The following is a 16,198-nucleotide window of genomic DNA, read 5'->3' as shown; positions in this document are numbered from 1 at the left end:
TCATTTTTATTTTATTACATATGTAATTCTGATGTAATCCGCTATGTGATGTGTGGAATATACATTTTAAATACATGAAATGAAATACCTTTTGGGATTTTAAGTTTTATGCATATGACTCTTACTTATTGGAGGTTTCTTTGCTTTGGTATTATGTATATGATTTTGTAATATAGTACTGTGTTTTTAAACTTGGCTATTTATTGTAACTTACTCCAGGCTCATGATATCACATTTAAATAAATACGCATGGTAAGAGGAAAAAATTATAGCCCTGATGCTATTCCCTTTCCTATTTACAGAAGCTTTATCAATATTTTTATTTGGTGTACACTTGTGCCAGAGGGTACGTAAAGTGCTCAATATGACAGTTGTTAATTGATTTTATTCTGTTGAGTATAGGTACTATTAGAAAACAATATTTGGTTCAATCAGAGCAATATATCACTCTTCAGGGTTCAATACAGTAATATATCATTTTATTTGTACTACTTGCAAACATGATTCTTTCCATCATGACATTCATTGATAACCAGTGATTCTCCCTGAGATTAATGATCAAAAAACATAATACTGCAGTTTAAAAATATTAAATATACACTACATAATGAACAGCACAGTGGATTTCGGCTATCCAAAACAGAACATATGGCTACACCATAAATGCTAAAAAATACAGTTGAAAATAAATGGACAATAAAAAAGCACCAATGTCTTTTCTTCACCTCTCAAAACACTTCTGCAGAGGCAAGTAGTAAAAGGTGAAAAAAGGTTAATGAATTGGAAAAGAACGGACCTTGGAAGATGCCCGATTTCTACACAGAGACGAAGACTTGAAGAGCAGCAGCGTGAATCCTGGAAAAGTAGCGATGGGCTCTCTGATCACGTCGGGCCGTGTCTCATGTAATTATGGCCTCCCTACACTGGCGGGGCATCTATGAAGCTGCTTTGAACCTTCACCTTAACTTCTTCCCGCTCTTCATTTTTAGTTCGTGCATTTTTCTGAGCTCCATCCAAGACTGCCTTAGTAACACCGCTGGCACTACTACCCAGACACCATTAAAAAACACCAGGTAAATCCATAGATACAGCCAGTTGCTGGTGTTGAGGTTGGGACTGCCCAGGAGCCAGTCTGGACAGAAGGTCATCCATCCGCCATATAATTCACATACACACAGCGTAATCTGTATGAAATGCCTGCAACAGAAACAGAGACAAGTGTGGGGCTACAATCCTCAACTTTCATAAACTTATTTTTGGGCTTCCCTGTTTCCTTTACACTGAGAACCTCTCTCAGCCTGCTTCCCATCATGACAATGGTTTATCATTCTTAGCTGCTAGGTACTTTGCCATATCCCTTGCCAATTCCTTCAGTGTCACAGCAGCAGTCCCTGGGTGAAGGGATATCTATCATGGTTCCCTCAGGGACTGGTGCAACCTGAACTGAACAGATGTCACTGGTTGGGTGACACCAGATTTTCTCCCCTTTGGGTTGCTAACACTGTTCTGCAGTGCCTCTGGCGAAAGGAACAGAAGAGGTAGGTGCATGGATTAAGGCCAGGTACATGGTGCATCAAATACCTGGAATCAGACCTTTGCCCCCCATTTCAGGATATCCAGATGATTAAAATATCCAAGCCGTGACCAAATCTACTTCCTGGACTTAATATCAGGGCTACTGTTATTTCTGTCTGCGCGCACAAATCCATGCCCGCATGTGCGCATGTTATAAAATCCGGGGTCGGCGTGCACAAGGGGTTGCACACTTGTGCACCTTGCACGCGCCAAGCCTAGGGGAGCCCCGATGGCCCCGATGGCTTTCCCCATTCCCTCCAAGGCCGCTCTGAAATCAGAGCGGCCTCGGAGGGAACTTTCCTTCCGCCACTCCCCCCCACCTTCTCCTCCTTTCCCCTACCTAACCCCCCCCCCCCCCATACCTTTGTTATCCAAGTTGCGCCTGCCCCCGGCACGACCGCTGTGTCGGAGGCCTCGGTCCCGCCCACTTTTTCAAGCCCCGGGACATGCTCGTGTCGCCGAGCCTATGCAAAATAGGCTCGGCGCGCGCAGGAGGGGTTTAAAAGGATTACGCGCGTAACCCTTTAAAAATCCGCCCCTCAGAGTGTAATTTTAAGCACATCAGGGGGTGGGCGCCCACGCTCTTCGATCATGGAAACTTCCCTGTAAAAACAGCAGGTGTCACGTTTGCATGGGCTAACATTCAAAGCGAACGTATGCAAGCAAGTTCACTTGGAAAACTGGTGCAACGTAAGTTTGTGACAGATTTATGCAGGCTGCCAGAAATCACCCCTGGATGTACAACGCAGTAAAACTAGAAGGTGTTAAAAGCAGACCCTTTTCAAGCAAGACTAGTTTGCGTGGTTACCGGTGCTTCTTATTGTAGCGCCTGGCAGAGGCTCCCAGAAAAGAGGACATGCTAGAATGCAGTAATCCCCTAAGCTCATACGTTGCTCCACTTTACAAAATGTACAGGACACAGCTGCACACAAACAATGTAAGCAAGTTCTTGCACTTAATGGATAACACCAAAAGCAGAATTACTTACTCCAATCGTTTATCTGCTAATTGGTGTCTGCTGTTTAAACTCACTTTTTTCTAGTTTATTTTCATGTGGGCTCATTAGTAAGTGCCTTTCAACAGCATCTCCTACTACTCATATCTCACCACCTAAAGCTGGAGCTAGACTGGGCTGCTGCTGTGCCAGAGCCCTTCATCACATCTGACAGCTGAAGCAGAACCTCAAAGGGTACTTCTGATTGTACACAAACCTCATTCCCATGATTAAAAATGTGCACACTTCTTTAAAAAAAAAAAAAAAAAAAAGGGACACAAACATAAGTGGTAAAATAGTTGTGACAAAACCAAAATTAGAGCAAACATCAAAATCCACAGGAAGAGAAAGAGAATCTAGTTATAGCTTTTAACTATACAACTGGAACAGAAAATGTAATTAAAGATAAATATGTCCGAGAAGCTATTTTGCACTAAGGCTAATCTCCAGCGATCATATTTCTCTTTCAAAATACAGTAAAGCATCAGTCCAGCAGAGTGATGTCATGAATACTGATACTGGGTTTGTTAGGTCCAGAGAAGATCGATTGGAAACTAAACAGTAATTCTGATGAGTTTACTGTACCAAAGTGTTCTCACTATATTTTCACCAGTTAACTGAATTTTTGTTGAGGTCTGCCCTTAAATTTGAATGCCACCTCCGCCCTGAAAGTCAAGGTTTGGCCACAAGGCAAGAATCCAAACGCAGACTGATATAAAAGGGTACTTTCAATGCAGTTTGCCAGTCGATGCGTTGAGGAGGGGATGCCAACCACCGTTTGACATTTGTATTCTGTGAGAATGTGTGAAGCGTACAACTGCACTTACCTGTAGGGTTTGTCCTCGATAATCGCAAAAATGAGAACCAGTGCTAGCAGACCTCCTAAACCAACCGTAATAATTTCAAGGGATACGATGGTGGGATCAGAATGAAGCCACCTGGCATCTGCTTTTCCATATTCTTTCCCTGGAAAGGAAGGAGCCCATTTCAATATTTCTAATTAAAAAAAAAAAAAAAAAGTAATGTGGTAGCCGTTAACCTTTATTTCCATTGCTCATAATGGCATTTAGCTGGTTCTGAGAGCTGGTGCATGCTTTACTGCCCGTCTATGGAGCGTACTTACCTGGGAAATGTTTCAGATTAGCTGAGCAACTGTAATGCCTCCGGGCCCGATGTAATAAGGTGGGCTAGGCTAAACACACAGTTTTACCTACAAATGTGCACACATTTTTTGGGTGCAGACTTTACTCCTGATGCAGCAATGAGTTTTGCTTGCAAAAAAAAAAAAAAAAAGGTGCATGCAAAGCTGTGTAAAACTGTGTGCACCAAATTAGCGCTACTCCATTTAAATCCTGTGTTAATGAAGGCATGAGCTATTACTCCCCAACACAAAGAGGTGAGCAGGCTTAATGCATGCTTTCTTAATGCTGAAAATGTAATTCCTGGTCAGAGCTGGAGTCAAGTTACTCTGGCTATTCTTAGTCTATAGTGTGGAGGTAATGTACTCCAAATTTATGTGCATAAAACACAATTTATGCAGAAATTAGATTTCTGTGCACAAAGCAAGTTTTTTAAACTCCTGATGCATTAGCTTACTGCATTGGGAGCTACTTTTGTTCTTGATGTGCATTAAAGTGTGCACTGAAATTCAGCGAATAAATGCACAGCTTATTACATCAGGGAGAGGCAATTATGTGCATCAGCGACAGCACACAATACATCCCGAAGCTGGACTGGGTCATGCCATTGCAACTCACTTCTCCTTTCTGTGATCAGGACTCAAATTTAGAAGCTTTTAGCAGCAGGTACTTTATCACCATGTGCAGCACCTTACATACAGGCCGATACAGTACAGTGCGCTCCGACGGAGTGCACTGCTAACCCTTGACTGGACGCGTGTTTTCCCTTACCCCTTATTCAGTAAGGGGCGGAAAAAGCGCATCCAACCCGCCGAACCTAATAGCGCCCTCATCATGCAAATGCATGTTGAGGGCCCTATTAGGTATTCACGCGCGATTCAGTAAGTAAAATGTGCAGCCAAGCCGCACATTTTACTTTCAGAAATTAGCGCCTACCCAAAGGTAGGCGCCAATTTCTTCGGGCACTGGGAAAGTATCATGGTGATATTAAGTCGGAGGTCCCGAAGGCTAAAAAATGTAAAAAAAAAAAGAAAAAAACAAATTTGAAGTCGGCCGGTGGCTGTCGGGTCGAAAACCGGACGCTTAATTTTGCCGACGTCCGGTTTCCGAGCCTGTGGCTGTCAGCAGGCTCGAGAACAGACGCCGGCAAAATTGAGCGTCAGCTGTCAAACCCGCTGACAGCCGCCGCTCTTGTCAAAAAGGAGGCGCTAGGGACGCCTAATTTAAATACTGTATTGCGCGCATAGGCGAGAGCGAGCGGGCGTTCGCCCACTCTCCCGCGGACTTTATTTATTTATTTATTTAGGGTTTTTATATACCGACATTCTCGATATACATATCGAATCAAACTTTACTGAATCGGCCTGATAGTGCTGCGTACACTGGTGGTACCATATGATTAGTTACTAAATAACTTAATGTGCTGCAAGATACAAAGTGAATTGAACTACCTGAGTAGTGTAACTGTAGAATAATACACAGTGTTGCAAGGAAGCAGGTACGGTAAGGTACTTGTACCAGTAAGAAATTTTCAGCCAGTACACAGTACGGACAACCCTTCTCCTTCAGTTAGCCTACAGGAAACAGCAGGGAAAGGGCTCATGAAGAAGCAGAGAAATTGTTTTCTTCTTTGCTGTGTGCTCTCTAATCTCAACCCCCCCTCACCTCTTGTTCCCACGTTCCCCCATGTCAACACCAACAAGTTTCCTGAATATGATAAGGGAGGAAACAAGAGGGGAGGGACTGGAGAAGGCAGCCTAGGGGTTACGTTTGGCAACCCAAGAGATGGCCCCGTGAGCCGCCACACTCACCCCAGAAAGCGCTGGCCTCCTCACATGGTGGGGACGCTGATAGACAAATGCGGCCGAGAGCAGCACATGACGCCTCATCCAGCCTTGCCTAGCCTCGTCTTCTCTTCCCAGTCTTGTCTAGTGTCTCTTCATCTATCCTTGCCTGATCTCCTGGTATTGAACTCAAACCTGACCCCGCTGGCCTACTGCCTGGACCGGATCTCTTGTTTTGGATCTGATAACGCCTGCCTGCTGCCTGGACCTGACCTTTTGCCTTGGATGAAGACCACACCTGCTTGCCGCCTGTCCCAACCTTTGGCCTGTTCTCGGTATTTCCCGTCTGCTGCCTGTCCTAACCCCAGCGTGCTCTTGGACTCTTGCTCTCACTACCGCCTTAGGGACCCACGTAAGCTCTGCCAGCCGCCAGAACCCAAGGGCTCAACCTGTTGGGGGAAGAGGCTGGTATAGGTGAAGCTCCGGTCTGTCCCGCTTCAGGGCGTGTTTGCCAGCTGTCGGCGAAGTCTTCGCAGATTCACCTACAAGGCTGTGTCAACCACACCACAGCATGAAGTTCTCACTCCCACACCACTCATCACACTGTGGGGGGGGGAGAAGAGGCTGGAGCAGATACTGTGATCCCTGGACTGAGGGCAAAGTGGGAGATGTGGAGGGAGCATTAGTACAAATAGGCCTGTAGGATGACGTGCGCAACACTAGGAAAGTTTTACTGCCAGCGTGGGAATCCCACAGAAGTTGAGCTGAGCAGATGCTGTAAAGCAGAAAAATCTCCTGCACTGCTGCTGAACCAGCACAAAAAAACCCAGCCTACTATCAGGGCAGGGGCTAGGCAAGTGGGACAACTGCCCTGGCACAGAAAGCCTGGCTATTTCTGCCCCTTTCCTTCTTGTTTCCACAGCTGGCTGCTGCAATGCGCTACTCTGAAAGTTTGCAGTTTGGCCACACAGAGACAAAAGGTGAAGCAAGTGCTGAAGACGACCGAGGAGAACTAGACGGCCGCAAGCTTGCACCCCAGCCCCAACACCAACCCCAATTCACTTGTACTGAACTCTGCTGCCTGTCTCCAACAATGCTGTATCCTGGTCAAAACTTGCCACCTGGCTAGGCCTAGGATGCTGCCCAGGGGATCAACGCTCCTGCTGGCCCAGGCAAGAAAACTCATTTGTGTCTGCGGGCATGGCCCACGTAGGCCAAAATTATCCCTGTTGCTTTTACTCCTCTGGGCTAGGCTGGACTCAGGGAGGGGTGCAGGGGAGAAGAGGCTGCTGGCCCATGGATATTTGTGCTCCTGCTGTTCTTTCTTCTGGCCCCCAAGACTTAGGACTGGGGGAGCAGGGGGTATAGTTAGGGGGAGGGCTTATTCAGGTCGGCCCAAACATGCTAATCAAGTCCTGGTATTGCCCCATGCCTGCACGGAGACATTGTCTCTACTCTTCATAGATTTTCCCAGAATTACAACTTTTAAGCATGCAATGGGGCCAAAGTTGGCTTGATCGGCCTGTTTGGGTTGACCTGGCAAGTTTCAGTTTCTGTGCCTCTTTCTCCAGATGGCTCACATAGCCCCAGAAGAACAATACAGGACAGAGGTGCATGCAGTACCATCACTGCCACCAGGATAGGGAGACAGCAGTGTTTAGGAGGAGGGTAATTATTTATTTTTCCAGTTTTGCACTACAGAGTTTGGCTTATTAGTGTTTCTGCTTCAATTACGGTCTATATAAGAACATAAGAAATTGCCATGCTGGGTGAGACCAAGGGTCCATCAAGCCCAGCATCCTGTTTCCAAGAGAGGCCAAACCAAGCCACAAAAACCTAGCAAGTACACAGACACCAAGAAAATCCCATGCTACTGATGTAACCAATAGCAGTGACTATTCCCCAAGTAAACTTGATTAATAGCATTTAATGGACTTCTCCTCCAAGAACTTATCCAAACCTTTTTTGAATCCAGCTACACTAACTGCACTATCCACATCCTCTGGCAACAAATACCAGAGCTTAACTGTGTGTTGAGTGAAAAAGAATTTTCTCCGATTAGTCTTAAATGTGCTACTTGCTAACTTCATGGAATGCCCCCTAGTCCTTCTATTATCCAAAAGTGTAAATAACCGCTTGACATCTACTTGATCAAGACCTCTCATGATGTTACAGACCTCTATCATATCCCCCCTCAGCAGTCTCTTCTCCAAGCTGAACAGTTCTAACCTCTTTAGCCTTTCCTCATAGGGGAGCTGTTCCATCCCCTTTATCATTTTGGTTGCCCTTCTTTGTACCTTCTCCATCGCAACTATATTGTACACAGTATTCAAGGTGCGGTCTCACCATGGAGCGATACAGAGGTATTATGACATGTTCCATTTTATTCACATTCCCTTCCTAATAATTCCTAACATTCTGTTTGCTTTTTTGACTGTTGCAGCACACTGAGCCACCAATTTCAAAGTATTATCCACTATGATGCCTAGATCTTTTTCCTGGGTGGTAGCTCCTAATATGGAACCTAACATCGTGTAACCACAGCAAGGGTTATTTTTCCCTATATGCAACACCTTGCACTTGTCCTCATTAAATTTCATCTGCCATTTGGATGCCCAGTCTTGCAAGGTCCTCCTGTAATATATCACAATCCGCTTGTGATTTAACTACTCTGAATAATTTTGTATCATCTGCAAATTTGATAACCTCACTCGTCGTATTCCTTTCCAGATCATTTATAAATATATTGAAAAGCACCGGTCCAAGTACAGATCCCCGAGGCACTCCACTGTTTACCCTTTTCCACTGAGAAAATTGACCATTTAATCCTACTCTCGGTTTCCTGTCTTTTAACCAGTTTGTAATCCACGAAAGGACATCGCCTCCTAACCCATGACTTTTTAGTTTTCTTAGAAGCCTTTCATGAGGGACTTTGTCAAACGCCTTCTGAAAATCCAAATACACCACATCTACTGGTTTACCTTTATTCACATGCTTATTAACCCCTTCAAAAAAAATCTGTTAGGCAAGACTTCCCTTTTATTTCTTATTTGTTGTGTTCCTTATTTAGTACCTGGTGAGGGTCTGTCTACGTTATGCATTTGTGACCTGGGTGAGATGTCCTGCTAAAGTGTAGTTTCTGTTTTAAGGATCTATAGCTGTCCATGCCCTTTGCTCCACTACTTCTATAGGGGCGTTGAATGTGGCAGGAGGTAAAACCACAGATAGGGTACTCCCTCATCACTCCTCAGGCTCAAGTGTTTGTAAGGAAACATTAAAAAAGCATAGACATATCTACAAAAGCAAAGGATGGTATGTTAACAGCCTTTAGTTTTGCAGGTTTGTTATGTAAACTTTAGGCAGTCTTATAGGGCAGTGGATCCTCAGATTGTATGAGAAAAGTATTTACAGTCGTTAAGAAAGCTCTTTGAAATTCAAATTTCTTCCCCTCAGCCATGTATCCCACACCAGTTGTCTTCTTTTCTTACCCAGATTGCTTCTGTGGCAAACATTTAATTTTTGGCTGATTCACCAATTAAGTTAACTATTGATCCTTTTCCCACTTTACTTAATTAAAACTTCTGATTTTGTAAGCCCACCTACAATCCACCTGCTTTAACCTCCTATGTCCTGGCTCTGCTCCTTTAACTCTCACAGGCCGATGCAATATAGAGTGCGCTCAGCCTAGCGCACAATTTGCCCCGCGGTTGGATGCGCTACAATAACTCCCCATGCAATAATGGGATTAGTGCGTCCAAATGGCACGTCCAAACCAGCACGTAGCTAATATCGCTCATCACGTGTAAATGGCAGGTAGATTAAGCTATTAGCTATTACCCCCACTGCACAAAAATTACCGTGTGCACAAGGCACAGGTTTTAACTCCAAAAAATTAATGCCAGCTTTGGAGTTGGCATTAAGTCTTGAGGCGCCCCCAAGGCTACACAAACAAAGAAGAAAACACTGATTTTTTGTGGCTCCTCCTACTTAATATCATCTCAATACTAAGTAGGGGGAACCGCAAAAAACAGCATCAAGAAAAAAAAAAAGTAGTCTTGACAGCGTTCAGGTTACGAAAACGGACGCTCAATTTACAGGCGTCTGTTTTCCTAACCTGTGGCTGTGTCCAAGTTAGGAAAAATGGACACTCGATAACTGAGCGTCCATTTTCCTAACTGGCACACAGCCATATCCCCTGGATGCCTGATGCCATGAACGCACTAGGGACGCAGAATTTATCCCTAGTGCGTCCTTTTCAGTGCAGCAACTCATTTGCCTATTGCCTCAGGTGCCCAGGAGAGGGGGATGTGTATGCATGTTTCTTTGTGCTTGATATTGCTTTGGCCCCAAAATCTCTTCTATCTTTTTGCTGTGTGTTTTGTCTGTCTATCTTGAATAGACTGTAAATGCCAAGGAGTAGGGACTGTCCGGTATGTCTTTGTTCAGTACTGTGTGTAGGTGATATGTGCTATACAAATGACTCATAATGAATGGTGAGTCACTCACATATGAAGGAATATAAGGAGGTGATATAGACGGTGTTATAAAAATAAACATTTCTGCTTTTAACACAGAATCACTAGGAGTGGAAGGATCAATTGTATGGTAAGCACCTGGCTTTAGGTTTATAAGAACAGCTGAGCCAATCCTGTTTTTTTCAAAACCTGTTTCAAAGCAATGGGGCGGATTTTAAAAGGGTTACGTGCGTAACCCCGAAAACCCACTCCTGCTTGCGCCGAGCGTATTTTACATAGGCCCGGCGATGTGCGCAAGCCCCAGGACACGTGTTAAGTCCCGGAGCTTGAAAAATGGGCGGGGAATGGGCGGGGCCAGAGGGCTCTCCACTGCCACTGGGCCCGGGGATCACGCGCCCGCAGGCGTAAATAAAAAAATAAAGCTAGGGGGAGGGAATGGGGAAAGCCATCGGGGCTCCCCTAGATTCGGCGTGCGCAAGTTGCACAAGTGTGCACCCTCTTGTGTGCGCCGACCCTGGATTTTATAACATGTGCGTGGCTGCGCGCGCATGTTATAAAATCGGGTGTAGATTTGTGCGCGCCGGGTTGCGCGCACAAATCTATGCCTGCGCGTAGGTATGAATATCTGGCCCAATCTGTGCAGAACTTGGATTGGAGTGGACAGGGCATAGTTTACTGGGCTGTTGAGGCTCTGAAGTAGCCAGTGAAAATGAAATATGGAGCTCCCCGTTCCAGCAAGCAGTTTAGATCAGTTCTGGGTTTTGAACTTGCATCTCTCAATGCATTCTGGTAGTTGTAGACTCTGCTTCTATTTGAAATCAGCACTGTAGGTAACAGAACGAAGCAGGATAGGGTCTGTCAAAACTTTCCTTCCAGAAATTGGTGACTTGGCAGTAATGGACATTCCCTTTCTGTGCATACATTATAAGCAGATCTGTTAATAACCCTAAGTGATCCAATCTGCATGACAGGCACTATATAAATGAAAGAATATTTTTGTAGTAACATAATAAAGGATATAAAGTAGTATGATGCCATGTTAGTTCACTTTAATACATGAAATAAAGGTTAATAAATAAAAACTATATATATATATTTTTTTTTTTAAAGTATCACATTTTAATTATGTTAAGTGGACTGACAATACATTTCTTGACTAGCTTAGAAAAAACGAATACTTCCTTGGGTCAGAATAGAATCTAAAAAAAAAAATGTACATCTTTTTCTATATATTTATTAACTTTTATTCCCATTTAGTAAATCATGATAGATAAAAGTCACTTGTTCCATTTATTCTTCCAAGGGGATGGAGGCAGAGGTGGGGCCACTAAGCATCAGTAAGAATTAAAATCCTCTTGCACTCCTGCCAATACACGATATAAGAGCAGCATATAAAAACCATTGTTGGTTGGCAGATTTGATCACATTACATATATGGCAAAGAGGAATAATAAAGAACACATTCCCAGGATATGAGAACATGCCTGGTGAAACTACCGCACAATGACAGAGTGCCTCAAGCACTCAGAACCTGCTGCAGCATCCAGGTAAAGCAGTTCCAAAATATCCACATGCTGTCATGAACAGGATCCTTCTTACTGGCTTTATCTGACATTGACACATTTGGTATTACAGCAGTCTCTTTGCCTAGCCATCACAACAGAGATGACTCCACGGCGAGCTTCAGCAGTCAGATTCCAACGCTTCTCCAAGCACGGCATATAATCAGGAAAAGAAAACTTTCCCATCTTTGCTATATGACGACTTTAGTCATAGGCAAAAATACACACACACTCTAAAAAGACTATTCTCATGGAAATAAAGCATAGGCTGTACTTACACAGAAGAGCAAGCATGCTGTCAGACCGTGCTACTGTTCCAACCAATGACAGGTAGACAAATGGTCCTTCCTAAAAATAAGACAGTGTATTCTGATGATACTTGTTGCATTATGACACCAAAGTGTTCATGAGTATGGGCTGAGAACCTTCTTGAATGCCTTGCCGCTGGAGGGCCAGATGATCACCTTAGGCTGAATTAGTAAAAAGAACCGATGTATATACTTGCAAAGGATCCAGTGATATATAACTCAGGACACCCTTATACCAGATTTCTCTTTTCTTCATGAAATTCTTTGCTCACTGCTCTGATTTCAGTTCATTAAAAAGCAGGCTCCAAAAGGAAAAATCCAAAAATCGGGAACTGCACCTGTGGAAATCTCCTGCTCTGTGCTTTTGCTTCAGAATTACAACATGTGGGGAGTTACCTTGGCTTTGATCCTTTATGCCATTCATATTTCATCTGCTCCCCAATTTCTGCTCTGCTGCCCTTCTGGCTTATGTGGCTAATAAGCCATATTACATACTTCCCCCTGGCCCCCTATGTTCCAATAATGTCATGTTTACTTTCTGACAATGTCCTATACTTTCTAACATTGTCCTATATTGCTCATCATATATTCTCATGTAATGTACATTCCTTAAATGCTCTACCTCTTATTTTATTATTACTGAACAATGTTCTTTTGTACCCCTCATCCCACAACTTCAGATGATCTAAATCTGTATATATCTCACTTGCCCTTTCCACCTTTGCCCCCTCCCATCACCTCCCCCCTCAAGTTCATATTCCCTTACCCTCTACATCAATCATGTTCTTTGTTTCCATTATGTTGTCTGCTACAATTAATGTTACCCCTTCCAAGTTCTGATCACCCTGTTTCATGTACTATGTTCAGTTTCTTGCAAACCGATATGATGTACCCACGAATATAGGTCTAAAAGCGCCTTCAAATAAATAAATAAATAATAGCTGGTCAATGATGAGTTATACATCTTTACTTGTCTGTTTAGCTTACCTGATCAAATAAGCTTACCAAGCATAGAAAGCTGTGTCAAAAAAAGCCTTAAAATTAAAAAGGCAAAACTGAATTTGCAAGGTGGGTTTTTTTTGGGTTTTATTTGCAGATGCAAGCTTCCAGCATCCTGCCTTATGAATCATTCAGGAGCTGTACTGTTAGTAAACCTAGCCCCTGATCAAATCAGGATGGCGCAGGGAAATTGGCACAGCATTACAAATAGTTTTACCTTTAGGCTACTGCTCAAATCCCTGCTAACGAGACTTATGTGAAATGAGATGGTGGTCTCAATCTAGTTCTAGGGGGCCACAGCAAAAACATTCATATTGTGGCTCCTATCAGATTCCTATGAATCTGTGAAGTCTGCTGCATGTTGATGGGCCTATTAGTTATTCCCACGCGATACAGAAAGTAAAATGTGCAGCGAAGCCACACATTCTACTTTCAGAAGTTAACGCCTGCCCAAAGGCAGAAGTTAATTTCAGCCAGCACAGGGAAAGTGTACAGAAAAGCAGTACTTTTGGGGCCTCCGACTTAATATCATAGTGATATTAAGTTGGAGGCCCCAAAATTAAAAAAAAATGTTTTAAATCTGTCCACGGCCCGTGGGTTGGAAGACAGACGCTCAATTTAGCCAGCGTCCGTTTTCCGAACCCGTGGCTGTCAGCGAGTTCAAGAACAGACGCCGGCAAAATTGAGCGTCGGCTGTCAAACCCGCTGACAGCTGCCGCTTCTGTCAAAAAGGAGGCGCTAGTGACCCTAGCGCCTCCTTTTACCGCGGGCCCTCATTTAAATACTCAATCACTCGCTCAGGAGAGTGGCCTGGGCGCACGTCGGGAGAGCTGGCGCTTGCCTCAGAGCGCCGGCTCTCCCGCGGTTTTTACTGTATTGGCCCAATAGTGACGACGGCAGAAAAGGATTAAATGGTCTACCCAGCAAACTTCCTGTGGTAGTATCTGCCGTGCCGTGCAAGTTATCCCAGGTTTCTCTTAGGGGTTGCAATTGCTGCTCCGTGCAGTTATTCAACGAGCCTTCTTGAAAATTCAGTGTTGATGTGTTTTGCTTATGGACTTGGCCTTAGAAGCCGTTCTGTAGTTTTTCACTTATGTCTGTCATCTGAATCCAATTCCTCAGCTTTTTCCTCTCAGTAAAAGTTAATGAAGCCTTGTCAAGAACCTGCCTCCTGCTACATAATGTCCAGTCTGCCACATTTCAAGGGCTTTAAAACTCTGGCATTTAAAAATTATTTTACTGGCCGAGCCCGGAGTGGGCTGCCTTGATTATGGGCACTGCAAAGTACTTTCCTAGAAGGATCGGATTGGTGACACCAGCAGGACTGGAAAAAGCATTTCAGTTAGAGCGCCACAAAACAAAACACATTGCAAACAAAATTTTTAAAAGCAGGTCTAAAAACAGGACGATTGGCTCCACACATGGGGGTAGATACTACCATAAGACAATTGCCGGGCAGACTGGATGGACCATTTGGTCTTTTTCTGCCGTCATTACTATGTTACTCTTTGAACACTTTTTGTCACTGTACACGTGTCACCGGGACCATACAGCACTCACGGGCAGCAGTGGAACTGGAAATCCATCCAACGGTGCATTACAGACAATTTACACCGCAAACAAATAGGGCAAGTTTTCCAGAGGAAAGGAAGAGATCCGTGGTGCGACATTAACAGAAATAAAAACCTCATGCAACCGAGGAAATCGAGTAAGAAAACAGCACCCCCTACCTCAGGCTTAACGTGCATTTATGCTGATATCACTGCACAAGGGCTGAATGCTGCAGCTCTCCAATCCCACCTAGGCTACGTGTGTTCACTTAGGGGACAGCAAGACCTTAACAGCGAACACACAGCTCCCGCTCTACCTACAAGCGTAAGGAAAAAAATTCTCCCCCAACACACAAGGGCACGCATTCATGTCAAAAGGCAAAAGGATGTAAGAAGTGTAACAAATTCTACCCTTAGAAAGCAAAAGCTGGCGAAAGATCTGTTCCAAGAGTGCCCAGCTGCTAGGATCGCGGGGTGGGGGGAGCATGGTTTTGCATGATCTGCTGCTTGGCACCGTTTCCAACTAACAGCCTGCAGATATCCCATGGCACCGTTTCCAACTCCCAGCCTGCAGATATCCCATGGCACCGTTTCCAACTAACAGCCTGCAGATATCCCATGGCACCGTTTCCAACTCCCAGCCTGCAGATATCCCATGGTACCAGATGAAAAGCCCGTCTGGCGCCACAGCGGCCTCGAGCCCCGACTTACCAGCGTGAAATGCACAATCGCATCGTAGAAGAGCCAGCCCAGCACCCGGCGATCGGGGGTTGAGCATCGCCGGCCCAGCCATTGCGCCAGCGTGCAGCCCAGGGCCAGCTGTGCAGCACAGACGGCGAGCGAGCAGAGGCTCACGGGCCCAAGCAGCACCTCGCCCTCCGCTCCGGCCATGGCTACCTATCTGCTCGCAACCAGCAGTGCTGCCTGTTACTTTCAAAAGGGTCATGCCAATAAAGTTATCAGATTCAATATCAAGCCCCGCCCTTTTAGTGTTGACAGCAAGAAGGGGGCGGGCCATAGCTAGAGGTTACTGTAATCAGGGGTTACTAAACAGTAAGGTTGCGCCCTATGGCCCTAGGATCGTGCAGAGTTCCCAAGCTTCTACATCAGGGTGGTGGCAGAGGAGGGCACAAAAAAAAAAAAGAAATCAAAGCACTGACAGCCTATCGTCTGAGCTACAGCAATAAATGAGGCATGATGAAAAGCAATGCGCAGGGCGGCTCGTTTCTATATCCTACAGATGCTCAATGGCAAGTGATTTAAAGGACGGATGGGTCGTGGGCAGCTGCTGGAGGCTAGAAGACTAGAAATTCTGCTGCTGGACATAATCCGACAGGAGCACGAACAGACCATATTGCTTCACACTGCTTTGCTTCATCGTAAGCCAACACTCACCCACAGATTAATAAGAATTAAAATTAAAAAACTAGCAAACCAAAACTTTGATGGTGAGGAAGGGAATGACAATATAGGTCTAGCTCCAATTAGGAGAGGGATACCAGCCAATGAGACAAAATACACCTACTTTATGTTAAGGAAGAGTATTTCACCATGTAGCACAGAGCTAGGGAAGGCCCCTTGATTTAAAAAAAAATAAATATATAGATGGCAGAATATATGAGCAAAAAGCATCCATTTAAACTAATGTCCATAGAGCAGACTAGCAGCAGGGCAGAAGCTGAGGCACAGGCCCCACTTTCCTACAACAATGGCTCCATAGAGACAGCAAGATTAAGCAGGGACACTCACGCATAATGACATCCAATGGTACCCAGGGCCGCTTTAATCACTTAAGAGGCCCTGGCAAACAGT

At 44.7% G+C, this 16,198-nt stretch overlaps 1 protein-coding gene across 1 annotated transcript; it reads right to left on the bottom strand.

The window, feature by feature from the left end:
- Positions 1–464: 464 nt before the first annotated feature.
- On the bottom strand, positions 465–15,332 carry EBPL (EBP like). The gene is made up of 4 exons (XM_029602834.1): positions 15,098–15,332; positions 11,808–11,877; positions 3,397–3,535; positions 465–1,197 (listed from the first exon to the last, which is right to left on the bottom strand). Exons 1-4 carry the CDS (start codon positions 15,275–15,277, stop codon positions 957–959), a joined length of 630 nt encoding a protein of 209 aa, XP_029458694.1. The 5' UTR covers positions 15,278–15,332; the 3' UTR covers positions 465–956.
- Positions 15,333–16,198: the final 866 nt, after the last annotated feature.

This window comes from Rhinatrema bivittatum, chromosome 5, assembly GCF_901001135.1.
Source record: "Rhinatrema bivittatum chromosome 5, aRhiBiv1.1, whole genome shotgun sequence".
Taxonomy (NCBI): Eukaryota; Metazoa; Chordata; class Amphibia; order Gymnophiona; family Rhinatrematidae; genus Rhinatrema; species Rhinatrema bivittatum.
This window is presented reverse-complemented; position numbering and strand designations above follow the sequence as displayed.

What these genes read in the sequence shown, in the direction of transcription:
- EBPL (XM_029602834.1), bottom strand. Translation starts at nt 15,277, where the DNA reads ATGGCCGGAGCGGAGGGCGAGGTGCTGCTTGGGCCCGTGAGCCTCTGC. An exon ending in CGATTGTGCATTTCACGCTG is followed by an intron (nt 11,878 to 15,097) that starts GTAAGTCGGGGC and finishes TCTTATTTTTAG; the next exon opens with GAAGGACCATTTGTCTACCT. An exon ending in ATCGAGGACAAACCCTACAG is followed by an intron (nt 1,198 to 3,396) that starts GTAAGTGCAGTT and finishes TTTCTGTTGCAG; the next exon opens with GCATTTCATACAGATTACGC.